General features: G+C 46.5%; 1 protein-coding gene across 1 annotated transcript in view; it reads right to left on the bottom strand.

Annotated features, from left to right (window-relative positions):
* Positions 1-15711, bottom strand: part of ERCC3 (ERCC excision repair 3, TFIIH core complex helicase subunit) — a 30064-nt gene that overhangs the window by 14197 nt on the left and 156 nt on the right. Inside the window, exons 2-10 of the mRNA XM_006047424.4 lie at positions 15158-15363; positions 14288-14524; positions 11909-11958; positions 11347-11482; positions 11001-11165; positions 10396-10600; positions 9255-9569; positions 4421-4605; positions 2161-2363 (exon numbers count right to left, since the gene is read on the bottom strand). Of these exons, the coding sequence (XP_006047486.2) occupies positions 2161-2363; positions 4421-4605; positions 9255-9569; positions 10396-10600; positions 11001-11165; positions 11347-11482; positions 11909-11958; positions 14288-14524; positions 15158-15363 (1702 nt within the window). The remainder of the gene's footprint in view (positions 1-2160; positions 2364-4420; positions 4606-9254; positions 9570-10395; positions 10601-11000; positions 11166-11346; positions 11483-11908; positions 11959-14287; positions 14525-15157; positions 15364-15711) is intronic.

Below are 15711 nucleotides of genomic sequence, written 5' to 3'. Positions count from 1 at the left end.
ATTGTAAGCTAAGAAAACAGCCCTACCTCTGACATTCTGAGGCCCCATCAAACTACTCACCAAGTGTGAGACTGAATAATGACATCTGCAAGCAAATTCTTATGAAATTTTCCTCTACATACCTTCTCTCAGAAATCTACGAAAGGATACACTCCATCAAAATGAGTAATCAGAAAAGGGGAGACTTGAGATGTGGCAACAGGGGTTTCAACACAGGGAAGAGGTACAAGGAATTCACAGGATGATATCAGAGGCATGCCCAAAGGTGACAGGCAGCATCTCGAGTCCTAGAGAGAAGCAGACCAGAGCAAGACAGGAAGATGAAGCACTGAAGGGATCTGACCCTTCTGAGAGGGAATTTTACGAGGAGTCTGAAAAGGGATAACTCAGTAATTACATAGAAAACCAAGCAAAAGTAATGACAAGGCAACTATTAAATCTAGGAAAGAACAAAATGTTAAGAAATAATGTAATCACAGTACACTGCCTGCCTTGGCTTGAACAATACTTACACAGTCAAAATAATGTAACATTGACATTAGCTAGAACATGGAAGCAATCTAGATGCCCATTGACAGATGAATGGATAAAGTTGTGGTACAGATACACAATGGAATATTACTCAGCCATAAGAAGGAACGCATCTGAGTCAGTTCTGATGAGGTGGATGAACCTAGAGTGAAGTGAGTCAGAAAGAGCAAGATAAATATCGTATTCTAACACACATACATGGAAGCTAGAAAAATGGTACTGAAGAATTTATTTACAGGTCAGCAATGGAGAAACAGACATAAAGAATAGACTTATGGACATGGGGAGAGGGGAGGGGAGGGTGAGAAGTATGGAGAGAGTAATGTGGAAACTTACATTACTATATGTAAAATAGATAGCCAACAGGAATGTGCTATATGGCTCAGGAAACCAAAACAGGGGCTCTGTACCAACCTAGAGGGCTGGGATGGGGAGGGAGATGGGAGGGAGGTTCAAAAGGGAGAGGATGTATGTATACCTGTGGCTGATTCATGTTGAGGTTTGACAGAAAACAAAAGAATTCTGTAAAGCAATTATCCTTCAATAAAAAAATAAATTAAAAAAAAAACAGAACTAATAAAAAAAAAATGTAAAAATGTAACATTGAAACTAACTTGGCCCCAAACATATTGTGGGGATGGAGTGGGGGGAGGGGATGGAATGACGTATGTAAGAGGGCTAAATCCACAGCTCCCATGGTAGGAAATTAATAACCAATTTCTATAATCAATCATCAAGAAATTGCTATATAAATTATTACTTAGAAATATGAAGGTAAATACAGAAAAGAGTTGAAAATATCCATCTTTGGGGAACAAGGAATTTTGACTAGGAAGACAGGTGCAAGGAATTGCTAGTTTTCTTGACGGCCTATGTTAATTTGATAAAACATAAAATATTTCCTACATTAAATAAGGTACAGTTTTAGAAATCTGAGAAACTCAGTCTGTGTCCCAGTTTTCTCGTCTATAACATGAGACTAACACAATCATCTCTTGTGGCTGAGGTGATGATTAAATCACAGCTTGTGAAGAGCAGCTGTCTGTATGCATCCCTCCCCAGCGACATAAAAATTCAGGCTGGAGGACCTTGTCTTCTGCTACACTCACAGCACCTGAAGCCCGGTATCACCGTGGAAAGCAGCACAGGCCTCTTCCTCTTTACCTGGCAGGAAGTTTTCAAATTTTCAGTAGTATCTGGGTGAGGCTGTATCAAGGACTCTGCCGGCTGTTTCCTGAGCAGCTCTTTCTAGATGCTGGGCCATACCTGGGATGCTGGTTCCGTCTGCCTTGCCTTCGCAGCCCCTAGTCCATGTGGTCTGATCACATCTCCAGTCACAGTGCCACTCAGCCTGAAACTCCAGATGCCAACTAGTGCCCACCTTCGGAGCCCAGCTCCAAGGCAGCACTTGCTCTCTTGGCTCACAGTGACCAGGCCCTCTTTGCTATACACACCAACCTCTGACTCTGACCACTGCTCCTCTGTCTCATATGGTCCCTGGGAACATAAAACTAGGCCTTCAGATACTAACAAGTTCCTGAGAGCTTCGAGAAAAAAACAGTCTTCTGCACTCTCACGTGGGGAAGATACCTGGGCTTTTGAGGCCTACTCTAACTTTTCCATTCTTACTTGTTCAGTCGAATGGCATACTCCTTCAGAGCAAACACGTTGTCAGCAAAGACGATAATCTTGTCATTCCTCCTTTCATGAAACTTGATCAGAAACTGGCAAGCTCTGAATTTGTTGGGATTCATGGTGTACAGCAAGATGCGTTTCTTGGTTTTGATTGCCACATACTCCCGGTAAAACTCAGGAGACATTGGGCACCAAACCTGTGAAACGGTAAGAATTAGGGGTCAGTATGCAAGCTTAAGTACCACACAATTGAAAACTTTGGCAAATCAGCTTTAAAACAAACCAAGACAAAACCAATGGCATGTGAATTACATCTCAAAACTATTGTAAACACACACATTACAAAACAAAACCTGAAACCCAATGCCGAACCAAGACCCTCTTACACGTTAATAGCAATGATTTTAAAATGTATTGACAGCAGAGGTGGACTTGCTCTGTCCACCTTTGGACAAGAGAACCGCACACACACTTGCCAGCTCTATGTGTTGGGCTAGCCTAGCAATGACATCCCAGTAATGATACAAGGGAACTCTTGAGGGTGGGGGAAATGCTCTAAAACTGGATTGGAGGACACAGCTGCACAACTCTTTACATTTACTAAAATCACAAAAATTATAAATCAACAGCATTTACTTACAATAGGTGAATGTTATGGAACATAAACTAGACCTTAATAAAGCTGTTAAAATAAGCAACTTAGCAACCCCAATGTCTGTCAACATCACTAAGTCACGACTAACTCCTTTGCGACCTCATGGACTGTAGCTATCAGGCTCCTCTGTCCGTGGGATTTCCCAGGCAAGGATGCTGGAGCGGGTTGCCATTTCCTCCTCCAGGGGATGTTCCCCACCCAGGGATTAAACCCACATCACCTACACTGGCAGACGGATTCTTTACCACTGAGCCAACAGGGAAGCCCCTGTCAACATTAGAAAAGACTATTTTTACTGCTGTGTAATATTCCATTAGCTATCAAACTGTGGTATATTTGTCCAGTGGAATATTACAGGGCAATTCAAAGTAATGAACTATAGCTACAAGAATAATCAAAAAGAATGCATTATGCAAGGAATAAAAATATTAAGCAAAAATCAGAAACCATGCAAGAACATTTATATAGATAGATAGATAGATAGATAGATCTCTCTCTCTCTCTCCTGATTCTTTCTGCATATACATAAAGATTTTAAAGGGGCTTCCCAGGTAGCACAGTGGTAAAGAATCTGCCTGCCAATGCAGGAGATGTGGGTTCAATCCCTGAATTGAATAGATCCCCTGGAAAAGGAAACAGCAACCCACTCCAGTATTCTTGCCTGGAAAATCCCAAGAACGGAGGAGCCTGGCGGGCTACAGTCCATGGGGTCAAAAAGAGTGAGATATGATTTAGCAACTAAACAAAGATTTTTAAAAAGCAAAGTTAAACAACAAATGTTTAGGGAATTGCACATATGAAGTAAAATAACAAAGAAAAGCAAGAAAATGACAAACCTAAGCTCCAAGACAGCAGCAGAGGGAGAGGAGATGCAACCAGACAGGAACAGGCACCTCAAAGACTCCAGCAGCGCTGTGCATAACTTGGGTGCTCTTTATGAAGACGTACCCAGAGGGTAAGCAAGCGTCTCGATAGAGCAAGGCCACCTGCACAGCTCCCTCATGCTCACCTTCACCCAGGAGGCCCATCTCTGCCCTTCCAGGACACAGCCACCCTACTCTAGCCACTAAGTGACGGTCATTTTAAAGTGCCAGAAAGGCCTTCTGTTGCTATTCCTTTGAACGTGTATTTTTAACACATACCTGTGCAGGTATTCATCACAGAACAATCCTGGGAAAATGTGTTCTTAGAAATTGAATGTTGGTTACATGTGCTGTCTGTGGGCGTCGAAACCAACAGACTCTGGCACTGGGGGTGGCTGGTGGCTGTTCCCACGGAACCAAGAATCCCTCTGGGGTGAAGGCCGGCAGGAGCACCCTGATGTGCTCACTCCCAGAAGGGAGGATGAGCAGCCCAGCCAACCTGGATTGGCCTCCTGATTCGACCGCTTCCTGTGTGCCCCTGGACAAGCGACTGTCTCACACATCTGGGATGGCAGGAGGTCACCCACCCTACAGGAGGGCTGAGGCTACCACAAAGGCAGCAGAACCCTTGCTCAGGTCCTGACCCGCATATCTGCCTGTGAGGAATTGACCCGACCCAGTTCCCCTCCGCAGGGCAGTGCCCGCCCTCAGGGACCATTAGGAAGAGGCCAGCTACCTCAGCACACTGGACTTTGGCGATGTAGCCACTGTTCTGGAGCTCCATCCAGTTGGCTTCATAGAGCTTCGGCCCAATCAAAAAGTTTAAGTCGACGATTTTGTCATCTTCCCGGACGAGGGTTGCGGTCAAACCCAGCTTGCAGTGCGCCTGCACAATGGTGAGCACCCGTCGGAACATCTTGGCTGGGGAAACAATTGGCACATTCACACCATCACTTTTTAAATGCTCTAAGTACCAAAGACAGCTTTGACCTAAGACTGGTCCAGGACACCACATGGCTAAGCCCTGGGTCACAGGATCACAGAAACCTGGCTCTAGTCATGAATGACTAGGTGAGAAAGCTTCAACTCCACTTTCAGACCTGCTCCAAAGAGGGGTGAAAGGGAGAAGAGGAGGCAGTGACTCAGAGGAAGCCCCAGGCCAGGGAGCCCCGGCGCTCCCCTCACACAGCTAAGCTATCGGGCAGAGCATAAACAGCAATTGGAACCATGATCCAGGATATTAAAATGTCACTGAGCTCTGACTCACACAAGGAATTTGTTCACCCTGAAGCTTGCTGACCAGAATGAATGCTTCAAACACAGCCTCCAACTAAATTGCTACAAAGCAACTTCAAAGTTATTTATAGAAAATGTTTCTTTTTATCAATTTCCAATCCATCAGACCAAATACCCACCTTCTCTGTAAGGGTTTTTTTTCTTTTAGTTTATAGTTTTTGATTCCCAGGTGGCACCAGTGGTAAAGAGCCTGCCTGCCAATGCAGCAGATCTACGATTCCCAGATTCTAACCTGGGGTCAGGAAGATCCCCCGGAGGAGGAAATGGCAACCCACTCCAATATTCTTGCTTGGAGAATTCCGTGGATAGAGGAGCCTGGTGGGCTACAATGGGGTCACAAGAGTCAGACATGACTCAATGACTTAGTACACTGCACACTGAACTTTTCCTGAGGGTGGGTGAGTGAGCTTACCCTGCTTTATAAATGTTAACACAGCGGCAGACTGCCACCAGCACGACCAGGTCACAAGCCGCTCCACGACCCCAAAAGCTCCCCTATGCTCTGCCTTGTCACACCCCCATCCTGCCCCAGCAACCACTGATCTGTTCTCTGTCACTACAGGTTCATATTTTCAAGAATGTCCTACTGAAGGCATCACGCACTCTGCAGCCTCTTGGGACTGGCTGACTTCACTCAGCAAGATGCCTCTGGGCTTCCTTTCCACGGTTGAGGAGTATCCTATCGAATGACATGCCAGCTTGTCCATTCAGCCCCTCGCTGACACGCATGTCCATGGTCCCTATAGGTTTTGGAGATTACAACCAGGGCTGTTATAAACATGACAAGGTTTTGTGTGAACCTAAGTTTTCATTTCTCCACAGCAGATGCCCATGGTGGGACTGCTGGCTCATATGGTGATGACAGCACTCTTACGGAAAAAGTGAGGAACTGAAGAGCCTCTTGATGAAAGTGAAAGAGGAGACGGAAAAAGCTGGCTTAAAGCTCAACATTCAGAAAACTAAGATCACGACATCCGGTCCCATCACTTCACGGCAAACAGATGGAGAAACAGTGGAAACAGTGGCTGACTTTATCTTTCTGGGCTCCAAAATCACTGCAGATGGTGATTACATCCATGAAATTAAAAGAGGCTTATTCCTTGGAAGGAAATTTATGACCAACCTATTTGGAGAAGGCAATGGCACCCCACTCCGGTACTCCTGCCTAGAGAATCCCATGGGCGGAGGAGCCTGGTAGGCTGCAGTCCATGGGGTGGCTAAGAGTCAGACACGACTGAGCAACTTCACTTTCAGTTTTCACTTTCCTGCCTTGGAGAAGGAAATGGCAACCCACTCCAGTGTTCTTGCCTGGAGAATCCCAGGGACAGGGGAGCCTGGTGGGCTGCCATCTCTGGGGTTGCACTGAGTCGGACACGACTAAAGCGACTTAGCAGCAGCAGCAGCAGACAGCATATTAAAAAGCAGAGACATTACTTTGTCAACAAAGGTCCATCTAATCAAGGCTATGGTTTTTCCAGTAGTCATGTATGGATGTGAGAGTTGGACTATGAAGAAAGCCGAGTGCCAAAGAACTGATGCTTTTCAACTGTGGTGTTGGAGAAGACTCTTGAGAGTCCCTTGGACTGCAAGGAGATCTAACCAGCCCATTCTGAAGGAGATCAGCCCTGGGTGTTCTTTGGAAGGAATGATGCTAAAGCTGAAACTCCAATACTTTGGAATACTCATGCGAAGAGTTGACTCATTGGAAAAGACTCTGATGTTGGGAAAGATTGAGGGCAGAAGGAGAAGGGGACGACAGAGGATGAGATGGCTGGATGGCATCACCGACTTGATGCACATGAGTTTGGGTGGACTCCAGGACGACTCTGGGGCTTGGTGATGGACAGGGAGGCCTGGCGTGCTGCAGTTCATGGAGTCGCAAAGAGTCGGACATGACTAAGCGACTGAACTGAATAGCTGTGTCTCTTGGATGAAGTCTATTCATGTCTTTTGCCTGTTTTCTAACATTTTCTGCCATTGCATGACTGTCTAAAGGCAATAAAATTAACATGTCTAAAACCTATTCCTTGGAAGGAAAGTTATGACCAACCTAGATAGCATATTCAAAAGCAGAGACATTACTTTTCCAACAAAGGTCCATCTAGTCAAGGCTATGGTTTTTCCAGTGGTCATGTATGGATGTGAGAGTTGGACTGCGAAGAAAGCTGAGCGCTGAAGAATTGATGCTTTTGAACTGTGGTGTTGGAGAAGACTCTTGAGAGTCCCTTGGACTGCAAGGAGATCCAACCAGTCCATTCTAAAGGAGATCAGTCCTGGGTGTTCTTTGCAAGGACTGAGGCTAAAACTGAGACTCCAATACTTTGGCCACCTCATGCGAAGAGCTGACTCATTGGAAAAGACTCTGATGCTGGGAGGGACTGGGGGCAGGAGGAGAAGGGGATGACAGAGGATGAGATGGCTGGATGGCATCACCAACTTGATGGATGTGAGTCTGAGTGAACTCCAGGAGTTGGTGATGGACAGGGAGGCCTGGCATGCTGTGATTCATGGGGTCACAAAGAGTCGGACACGACTGAGCAACTGAACTGAACTGAAAGCCTACGCCCAATCTTCTCTCTCCAAACCTGCTCCTACTAGAGCCTTCTCCACCTAATATCCACTCCTCTCTTCTGATGGCTCAAGCCAAAATCTGATAGTCACCCTTGATTTCTCTTTCAGAACCACACCTAACCTGTGCAGTTCATCTTCAAAGCATAACCAGAATCAGCTTACCTTCATTCTTACTGGTTCCAAGCCTTGTGCTGGGATTCCACCAACTAACATATCTAGATGCTCTCCACCCTTGCTTCCTGCAGTGTCTTCCCAGCACAGCAGCCGAGGTGAAATTTTTAGAATGTTAAGTCAGATCTTGTCACCCTTGGCTCAAATGTCTCAAAAGGCATCTCACCCAGAGTACAAGCTGAAGGTCTACCTTCAGGCCCTGCAGGATTGGCCCCAACGCCTCTCTGAACTCAGTTTTGACTGCTCTCCCCCTCGATGCCCTCCGCAGCCACAGAACTACACTGCGGTCAGACCATGCAGGCACTACTTCCCCATCTCAGGACTGTGTCCTTCTGACCGAGAGACCCTCATCCCTACTTGGCTTGCTGTGAACATCTCATCTCTACTTGGCTTGCTGTGAACATCTCCAGGCATCTTCAGACATCCAGAGGGGTTGGAGGAGTTCTCGTTACAGAGAAAACAAAAAGATGGAAAGGCCATATTCACAATATTTTGAAAACACTATGTGAAAATGCCTCTGATTTCGTTTAATTCAGAGTCATCTCTAATTTCCTGGAGAAGGCAATGGCTACCCACTCCAGGACTCTCGCCTGGAAAATCCCATGGATGGAGGAGCCTGGTAGGCTGCAGTCCAGGGGGGCGTCGCACAGAGTTGGACACGACTGCAGCGACTTAGCAGCAGCAGCAGCTCTAAATTCCACTTCTCAACTGATCAGAACTGTTAATTTGTTTTATCAAGAAAGGTTTGCCTGGTCTGCTACTCAGTAATAAAGGGAACACATCATCAGCACATGTCACAATGTGGATACATCATTATGTGAAGTGAAGGAAGTGAGACATAAGAAAATATATATGATTCTGTTAATATATTTCCAGAAAAGGCATGTATCCAGAAACAGAAAACAATTCAGTGATTTCCTGGGGCTAAGATGAAAAGCAGTGATAGTGAGTATGAGAAAGATGTTCTAAAACTGGATCATGGTGATGGCTGTATGAACGCCTTACTAAATTCAAGATTACTAAAAATCTTGAATCATATACTTAAAATGGGTGGATTTATGGCTCATAAATTATATCAATATGGCTATCAAAAGCCATATTGTGATATGGCTGCCTGCAATACTTGGACAAGTACGACTTCTATAACATAATAAGGATCAATACTTCAGTCTTCAAACAAAACAAACATTACAAGAACTATTTTGTGCTCCTAGTATAGTTTTTGTGGGACTGTAAAAAAAAGCACAGGGAGGGGTTAAGGACAAGTGGATAAGTTGAGGTGCAAAAACAGAGAAGGGAAAAAGTATCCCTTTCTAAATGACTACTTTGGGCCAGTGTAAGGAGACTGTCCGTGTGGACGCCCACCCACCACTAACCCCCACTCCACACATGCTCATTACTTCACTGAAAGCTTCAGCAAGAAAGTCTCTCTAGCAAGACGGATGTATTACACAGCAGCCCCTCTCTAACCCAAGAACTGGAAATTACTCTGTCCATACGATGAGCAGCATCCCAGCTCTCAGCCTGCTTACCTGGTATGGTGTGTACTTCATCCAGGATCATGAGGCCCCATTCCTGAGTTTTGAGCCACTCCATCACCCGCTCAGCCTCCCAGGACCTTTTGGTGGTGTGGCCCAGCATCGAGTAGGTGCTGATGGCAATGGAGCAGCCTATGGGCTTGTCCTTGGCATCGGAGGTAAAGCGGCAGATCTGGCTGTCGTCGATGGTGGACCACATCTTGAACTGGGCTTTCCACTGCTCCACAGACACGGCTGAGTTGCCCAGCACCAGACAGCGCTTCCTGACGGTACACGCGGCTGTCACGCCAACCAGGGACTTCCCAGCACCTACAAGACACCAAGGGCAACCCCCCAAGCCGGGCTGAAATGAGGGACAGGGACAGACAAAAAGGCTCGCCGGCACACCAATCTGGCCCAAATTATTCATAACGATCCTCACAGCTGACACTGTTGAGGCATTTTTTCTGCTCCAAACCTGTTTCCTTCTTTACAGAAAAGGAGGCATGCCCACTTCACACACAGATGTGAAAACTGAGAGACAAGTGCCAGACCCCGTTAGAGCGCCATATATGCACCTTGTTTAAATCTTAAAAAGCAACATTTGTCAAAACAAACTATGAATAAGAGACACCTCTACTATTGCCGTTTTAAAGATGGGAAAACTAAATCTAAGGTGCAACTTGCCCACGACCCTGGGACAGCAGTGCTGCTAGGGTACAGCGCACCCAACACGCAGACCACCTTCGGGGGGCTGAGCAAAAGGTGGCTACTAAGACCACACAATCAACTGGGCTGAGCACTCAGGAACGTGGTAGTGTGAACACCGCTACTGGCAAAGACACAGGAAGGGGAAACTCCAGGGGTTTCTGAGCTCACCACCATCCACCATGAGAAGATTAGGATTAAAACTCAAGCTGTTCCTTTAAAAAGCAATTCTTCCTTAACCAGGGATGTGCTTCAAAGTAACCCATGGGGCTTAAAAAAAAAATGAAGGTGCAGGCCCCTTCCTGAGAGAGTTCACCTTCTACAGTCTGGGGCAGGGCTCCAGCTGAGTCTACTATGACTTCTGGGCTAGAACCTAGGCTAGACCAGACACGACTCAGGACAGATGCAGAGAGAGCAGCCCACCCGTCTCCTTCACTCAGTCACTCACCACAAGGAAGGACAATGACCCCGGAGCGTGCGCGCCCGTTCCCAAACATCTTCCGCAAACTCTTCTCCTGATAAGGTCTGAGGACAGCTGTGGGCTTCAGGTCAATGTTGATATCAGGGTTGACAGAATCATTCCGAAAGTCGTATTCTGCCAACAGAGGATACTCCAGGTGGATGCAACGTTTCTGGAGTTCTTCAATCATTTCCTGGAAAGTGAGCATGAAGGTTTCATAATCTTGTTAACTCCAAAGCGTGCTCAGAAGCAACACATATCCTAAGACACCTAACAATAAAAAAACAAGTTTACCTAGACTTCTTGCAATTTCAGATCTTGCCTGATAACAATTGGGTTAAAGCATAGAAAAGGACCCCAAACTAAGGTAATGAACAAAATTAAATCCAATCAGCTACCAAAATGCCCTGCAGACACCATTTCTCACTGACCCACCAGCAGGAAGAATGGGACACTCAGATATAACTTCATCAGGAAGAATGATGCCACAGTACATTGGAGATAGACAGGGGTTCCTTCTTCTCACACAAACTATGGGCAGTCCAGGCGGGGCCAGACCAGCGAAGCAACCAGGAGGGGTTATGTTCACTAACCTGCTTGACTTCAAAAGACACTGTCTGTGTCTCTTCTTCTTCCTCCTCATCCTTGTCCATTTGCTCATAAAAATCAAACAGGTCTGTGGGGATGTCAGATTTACCCTGTGGATCTGTCACTCGGGAAGTAGAGGGCCCACCGCTACCTTCAATACTCTTAGCAATCTGAAAGAGAAAGGCAGGATCTGGACTTGCACAAAACATTTAACCCTACTGCTACCAAGCAACAGTCAAAGCTGCAAGAAAGCTGCAGGACTACTAGGCTGCAAATGCTGGACTAAAAGCAACTGAGGGCTAAAATCCTGGATGTGTCCAACCCCTGAGGGTGACCTAGGAGCCCACATACAGCAGATTTGCTTGTGAAAGTCTCGGTGATGAGCTCGGTGGCCTCCCCCTCAGAGTTCCTCAGGCGGCACTCCCGGATCACAGGGTCCTGGAGAAGATGCTGGATGACATCAGGATGAGAACTTTCAACGAAGTATCTATAAAAGGGGAGGAAACAGAAGCCTACTGACCAGGACAGAATTTGCAGAAGAGTCCATTTAGCATTCTTAAGATGGTCTGGAGAGAGTGGCCTCCGGCTTCTCTTCACATCCACCCTTCCCCATCCCTTTGCCAAAGCTGAGTGAGGAGCTACTGGTCATGATATAACACAGAAGGGTTGTTGGCAAAGCCCCACTTTGAAGACAAACTAGCAGGGATCTGAACCCCAGCTACACTGCTAGGAGAACACAGTGGTCAGGGAATGAGCAGTTTTGGCCACACAGCTTCACTCATTCCCCTTAGCCCCTGCCCCTTACTCTGGGGAGTAGTTGTTAGTGCAGAGCACATTCCACAAACGTTAGCTTCCCGCCGCTGATACGCAGAGGGTGAAAACGCCTCGGTGGGCCTTTCACGGAACCCCTTACCTGTTGTGCTTCAGGACCAGCTTGACTTTCCCATAGCTGACGGTACACAACTGCAAGGAGTGAGAACACCAGACAGGCAAAATCAGCCACACGCAGCACACTCAGAACATTACTGGACGCATTTTACTACCTATCAGCCAAGTGGAGGGTTCATTTTACTTTAGGAAAATCCAATGTGCCATCCTGAAGGGGTAGATCTGTCTAAATACAGCTTTTTCTACTAGCTTCTACTTTTTTTTTTAAGCTTTATTTTTACCTTATTTTCAATTAAAAATAACTACTTTACAATATTGTGTTGGTTTCTGCCATACAACAAGATGAATCAGCCATAGGTATACATATGTTTAAATATTTCTACCAATAAGGATGACTAGAAATTAATGAACTAAGTATTTAACTCAAGCTACAGGTTAAAAAAACACCACTACCCACAAAAACCCAAAAGAAACAGAAGGACAAAAATTAAAGATAAAAGTGTAAAAATGATTTTGAGGAAAAAAAAAACAAACAGACAGTAAAACTACTTCAAGTAAAATAAATCCAATAGAAATAATTTTTTTTTTCATTGAAAATAGCAGGAATTCCCTGGTGGTCCAGTGGTTAGAACCAGAGGCTCTCAGTGCAGAGGGCCCAGGGTTAAAGTCCTGGTCAGGGAACTAAGATCCCACATGCCCATGATGCAGGGGTGGGGTGGGGAAGTGAAAATAGATTATTAAATCAGTAGCTGATCTAGTCAAGAAAAGATAAGAATAAAATACAAAACCACTACAGAGTGGTGAGTGGAGATAAACTGTTCACTGCACACCTTTTGGTGCCTTTGCGTGCATGCTGAGTCCATTTCAGTCATGTCTGACTCTTTGTGTAGCCTCTACTTTTTAAGAGCAAAACCTCCCTCTTGTCTGGCTAATTCTGATGCACATACCTTAACCTATAAAATGCTGCTTTAAATCTTTCTGTTATTTTCCCTTTCTCTTTATTCTTCACTTCGAGAAGCCCCATCCTAATCCAGAGACTCATCCCACTGTACCAGTGCTACCCCCAACACAAAGCCGGCAGAATATGTGTTCAGTAAGTGTGTGCTGCAAAAATTAAACACAAAGCCTCCAGCCTCCTTGCCAACATTCCCATTTCTTCAACTAGATGTAAGATTCTTAATGGTAGAAAATCCTCCCAAGTCCCCAACAATCTTTAGGATGGAATGAGCAGAGAAAATGTGGTGGCCACAAAATTTGCAACTCAGATCTCGGGCTGCTGCCTGCCTCCACTACTGGCCTCTAAATCCACCCCTGCACTAACCAACACCCACATTCCCGCAGGCAGCTCCCAGCCAAGACTGAGAAGAGCCAGGGAACTGAAGCAGGCTCATTTTATAAGATGCAAGTCCTTCTCCCAAGGTACCCTTGCACATCACAAGAAAATAACTCTCTTCAGGGCTCCCACCAGCTTCTCTGAGACTGGCTTCATTTCTGTGCTGGACTGGATGCCTGTGGCACTCATCTTCTGCCACTGCAGACCTGGAGTCTGCATCCAACTGCCTACTGATCAGCAGAAGACAATGAAAGCTACCGTCCATCTCTTCTGAATGGTATTCACCATCTAAGAACCCAAGCATGTTCAAGTGCTCGTCACAGAGAACTCTTTCCTCTTCCACGTATGAAGTCCTTTTTGACTCTGCCTGATGGAAGTTGTTGACTAGTGGTCTCCTGTCTCTCAGACTTAAGTGAAGTTTATCATCTGTACTAGTCTGTTCATGTTACCATACATTACACCCTGGACCGAGTTGTTTAACAAACAGAAACTTATTTCTAGAAGTCCAGGATCACGAGGCCAGGAATTTCTTTTCCAGTGAAGGTTCTCTTCCTGGTTTGCAGAGGGCTACCTTCTCAGTCTGTGCTCACATTACCTCGTCCTTGTACAAATGCGGAGAAAGAGCATACAAGCCTTCTGGTATCCTTTCCTATAAGGACACTAATCCTATTGGCCCTACCCTTTTAACCACATTTAACTTTAATTATCTCCTTACTCCAGATGCAATCATATTACAGTTTAGGTAGGTCCTCAAGACATGAATTCTGGAGGAGGCACAATTCAGTCTGTAACAGCCGCACTTTGGGCTGTATTCCCAAATAACCCGGGCCAGAATGGGCCTGAATATCCACTGTGTTAGTACCCACTGGCTAAGAGCAGCTCATGGGAAGTGTAGCCTCAACAAAACACAATACTGGATCCAGAAGAGCAGCAGCCAGGGTGATTGGTTATTCTGCTCCCCACACTGAATCTGAATGGCATTTTCTTGACTGCCACAGGCTAATGATGTACAGCACTTGTCCCTATCCATTAAGAAGGAGGGCAAAAGAGCCAGCCTTAGCCCCCACTTGCCTTAATAAACTGAATGATTCCGTCTGGGACTCCTGTCTTGCTGAGCTTCCTGAGATACTCGGTGATGTCACTGGTTTGCAGCCCGACGCTGACAGCTGCATACAGGGAGTAGGCAGTCAGTTTGTACTCATGCACGTGGGTTGGTCGGCACACCGGTTCTGCAATAGCCACCAGGAAGTCTTGAGCATATTTGTAAACTGGAGAGAAGGCTTCTAAAAAGATGTGGCCATCAGGAGCCTGAGAAACACCAAATGGACACAACAGTCAAGGAAATTAATGAGATGATTAGACTCTTTCCCACATCATTATCTAGAAAGGATAAGCTGCCCAGAAAACCAACACCAGGGATACTTCTGTAAGCACATCTTCAGTCAACTGTAGGGCCTGCTACTACTTTAATCAGATACAAGGAGTAGAGAGAATAGAAGACAAAGTTTCCAGAGTCAGTAGCTGCTTCCCACTAGTCTTCACAGGAAAAGCCAACGACCTTACTGGCTATCTGTCTGGCTAGATGACCAATGAATGGAGAACATTAATTACTTCAAGTTGAGCAAAAAAGCTGCCTAGCAAATGTCTCATTAATTTTTCCAAGAGGAATTAAAACGTTACACAATACATGCCGCTACTCCATAGATGAAAGTAATTTCCAATCACGCGGCAGAACTGGAGAGAGAATGAGAGTAAAAGCAGGGGTTAGTGAGGAAGGAAGCCCAAGACCTGCCAGCACATGAGAGCGAACACGCTCATTCTATCTCCGCTGTTTCAGTCCGTGACTGTGAAAGCTCGCTCTCAGTGGGCTCCGAAGCGCACGATCCTGCATTTCTGTTTGGGACCCACCAACTCTTGGCCGCTGGCTGTGGGCGTGCTTACCACCCAGAGGGGTCTGGAGGTGTGGTCGTCCTTCAGCGGCATCTGCAGCCTGTAGTCCTTAGCTCCATACTCATCCACTTTGGTGCCGGACTCATCCACCTGCTTTCCGGCCGCGGAGGGAACAGCTTCCTGGGTGTCGTTCCCAGGGGCGTCGTCTTCCTCGTCTTCCTCATCCTCGTAGTGCCGCTTCTTGGACTTCTTCTTCTCTGCAGATATTAACAAGGACACACAACGTGAGCCCTGCAGGAGCCTTGAGCTCCCCCCGCACTGAATAGTCGCAGGTCGGGGGAACCAGACTTCCCCAGCGCCAACCACCCCTAGCCCGGAGCTACTGTGCACCTCGGGAGTCCTCTCCCTCACGCTGCCCACCTAGCCCGGTTGCAGGGCTCTCCGGAGGTCGGGGTCGACCCCAGTCCAGCGGCCAGTCCTGACAGCATGCGCCGGCCGCGAGCGACTCTGGGGTCGACCGCCTCTGAGAAGGCCTAAGCAGCAACCACACAGGATGAGGGGGCCGGCGGGTGCAAGCAACCCCGAAACACGCCCCCGCCACATCT

The sequence above is a fragment of the Bubalus bubalis genome, chromosome 2 (assembly GCF_019923935.1).
Source record: "Bubalus bubalis isolate 160015118507 breed Murrah chromosome 2, NDDB_SH_1, whole genome shotgun sequence".
Lineage (NCBI taxonomy): Eukaryota > Metazoa > Chordata > Mammalia > Artiodactyla > Bovidae > Bubalus > Bubalus bubalis.
The sequence above is the reverse complement of the archived record's forward strand: the minus strand, read 5'-3'. Positions and strand labels throughout refer to the sequence as shown.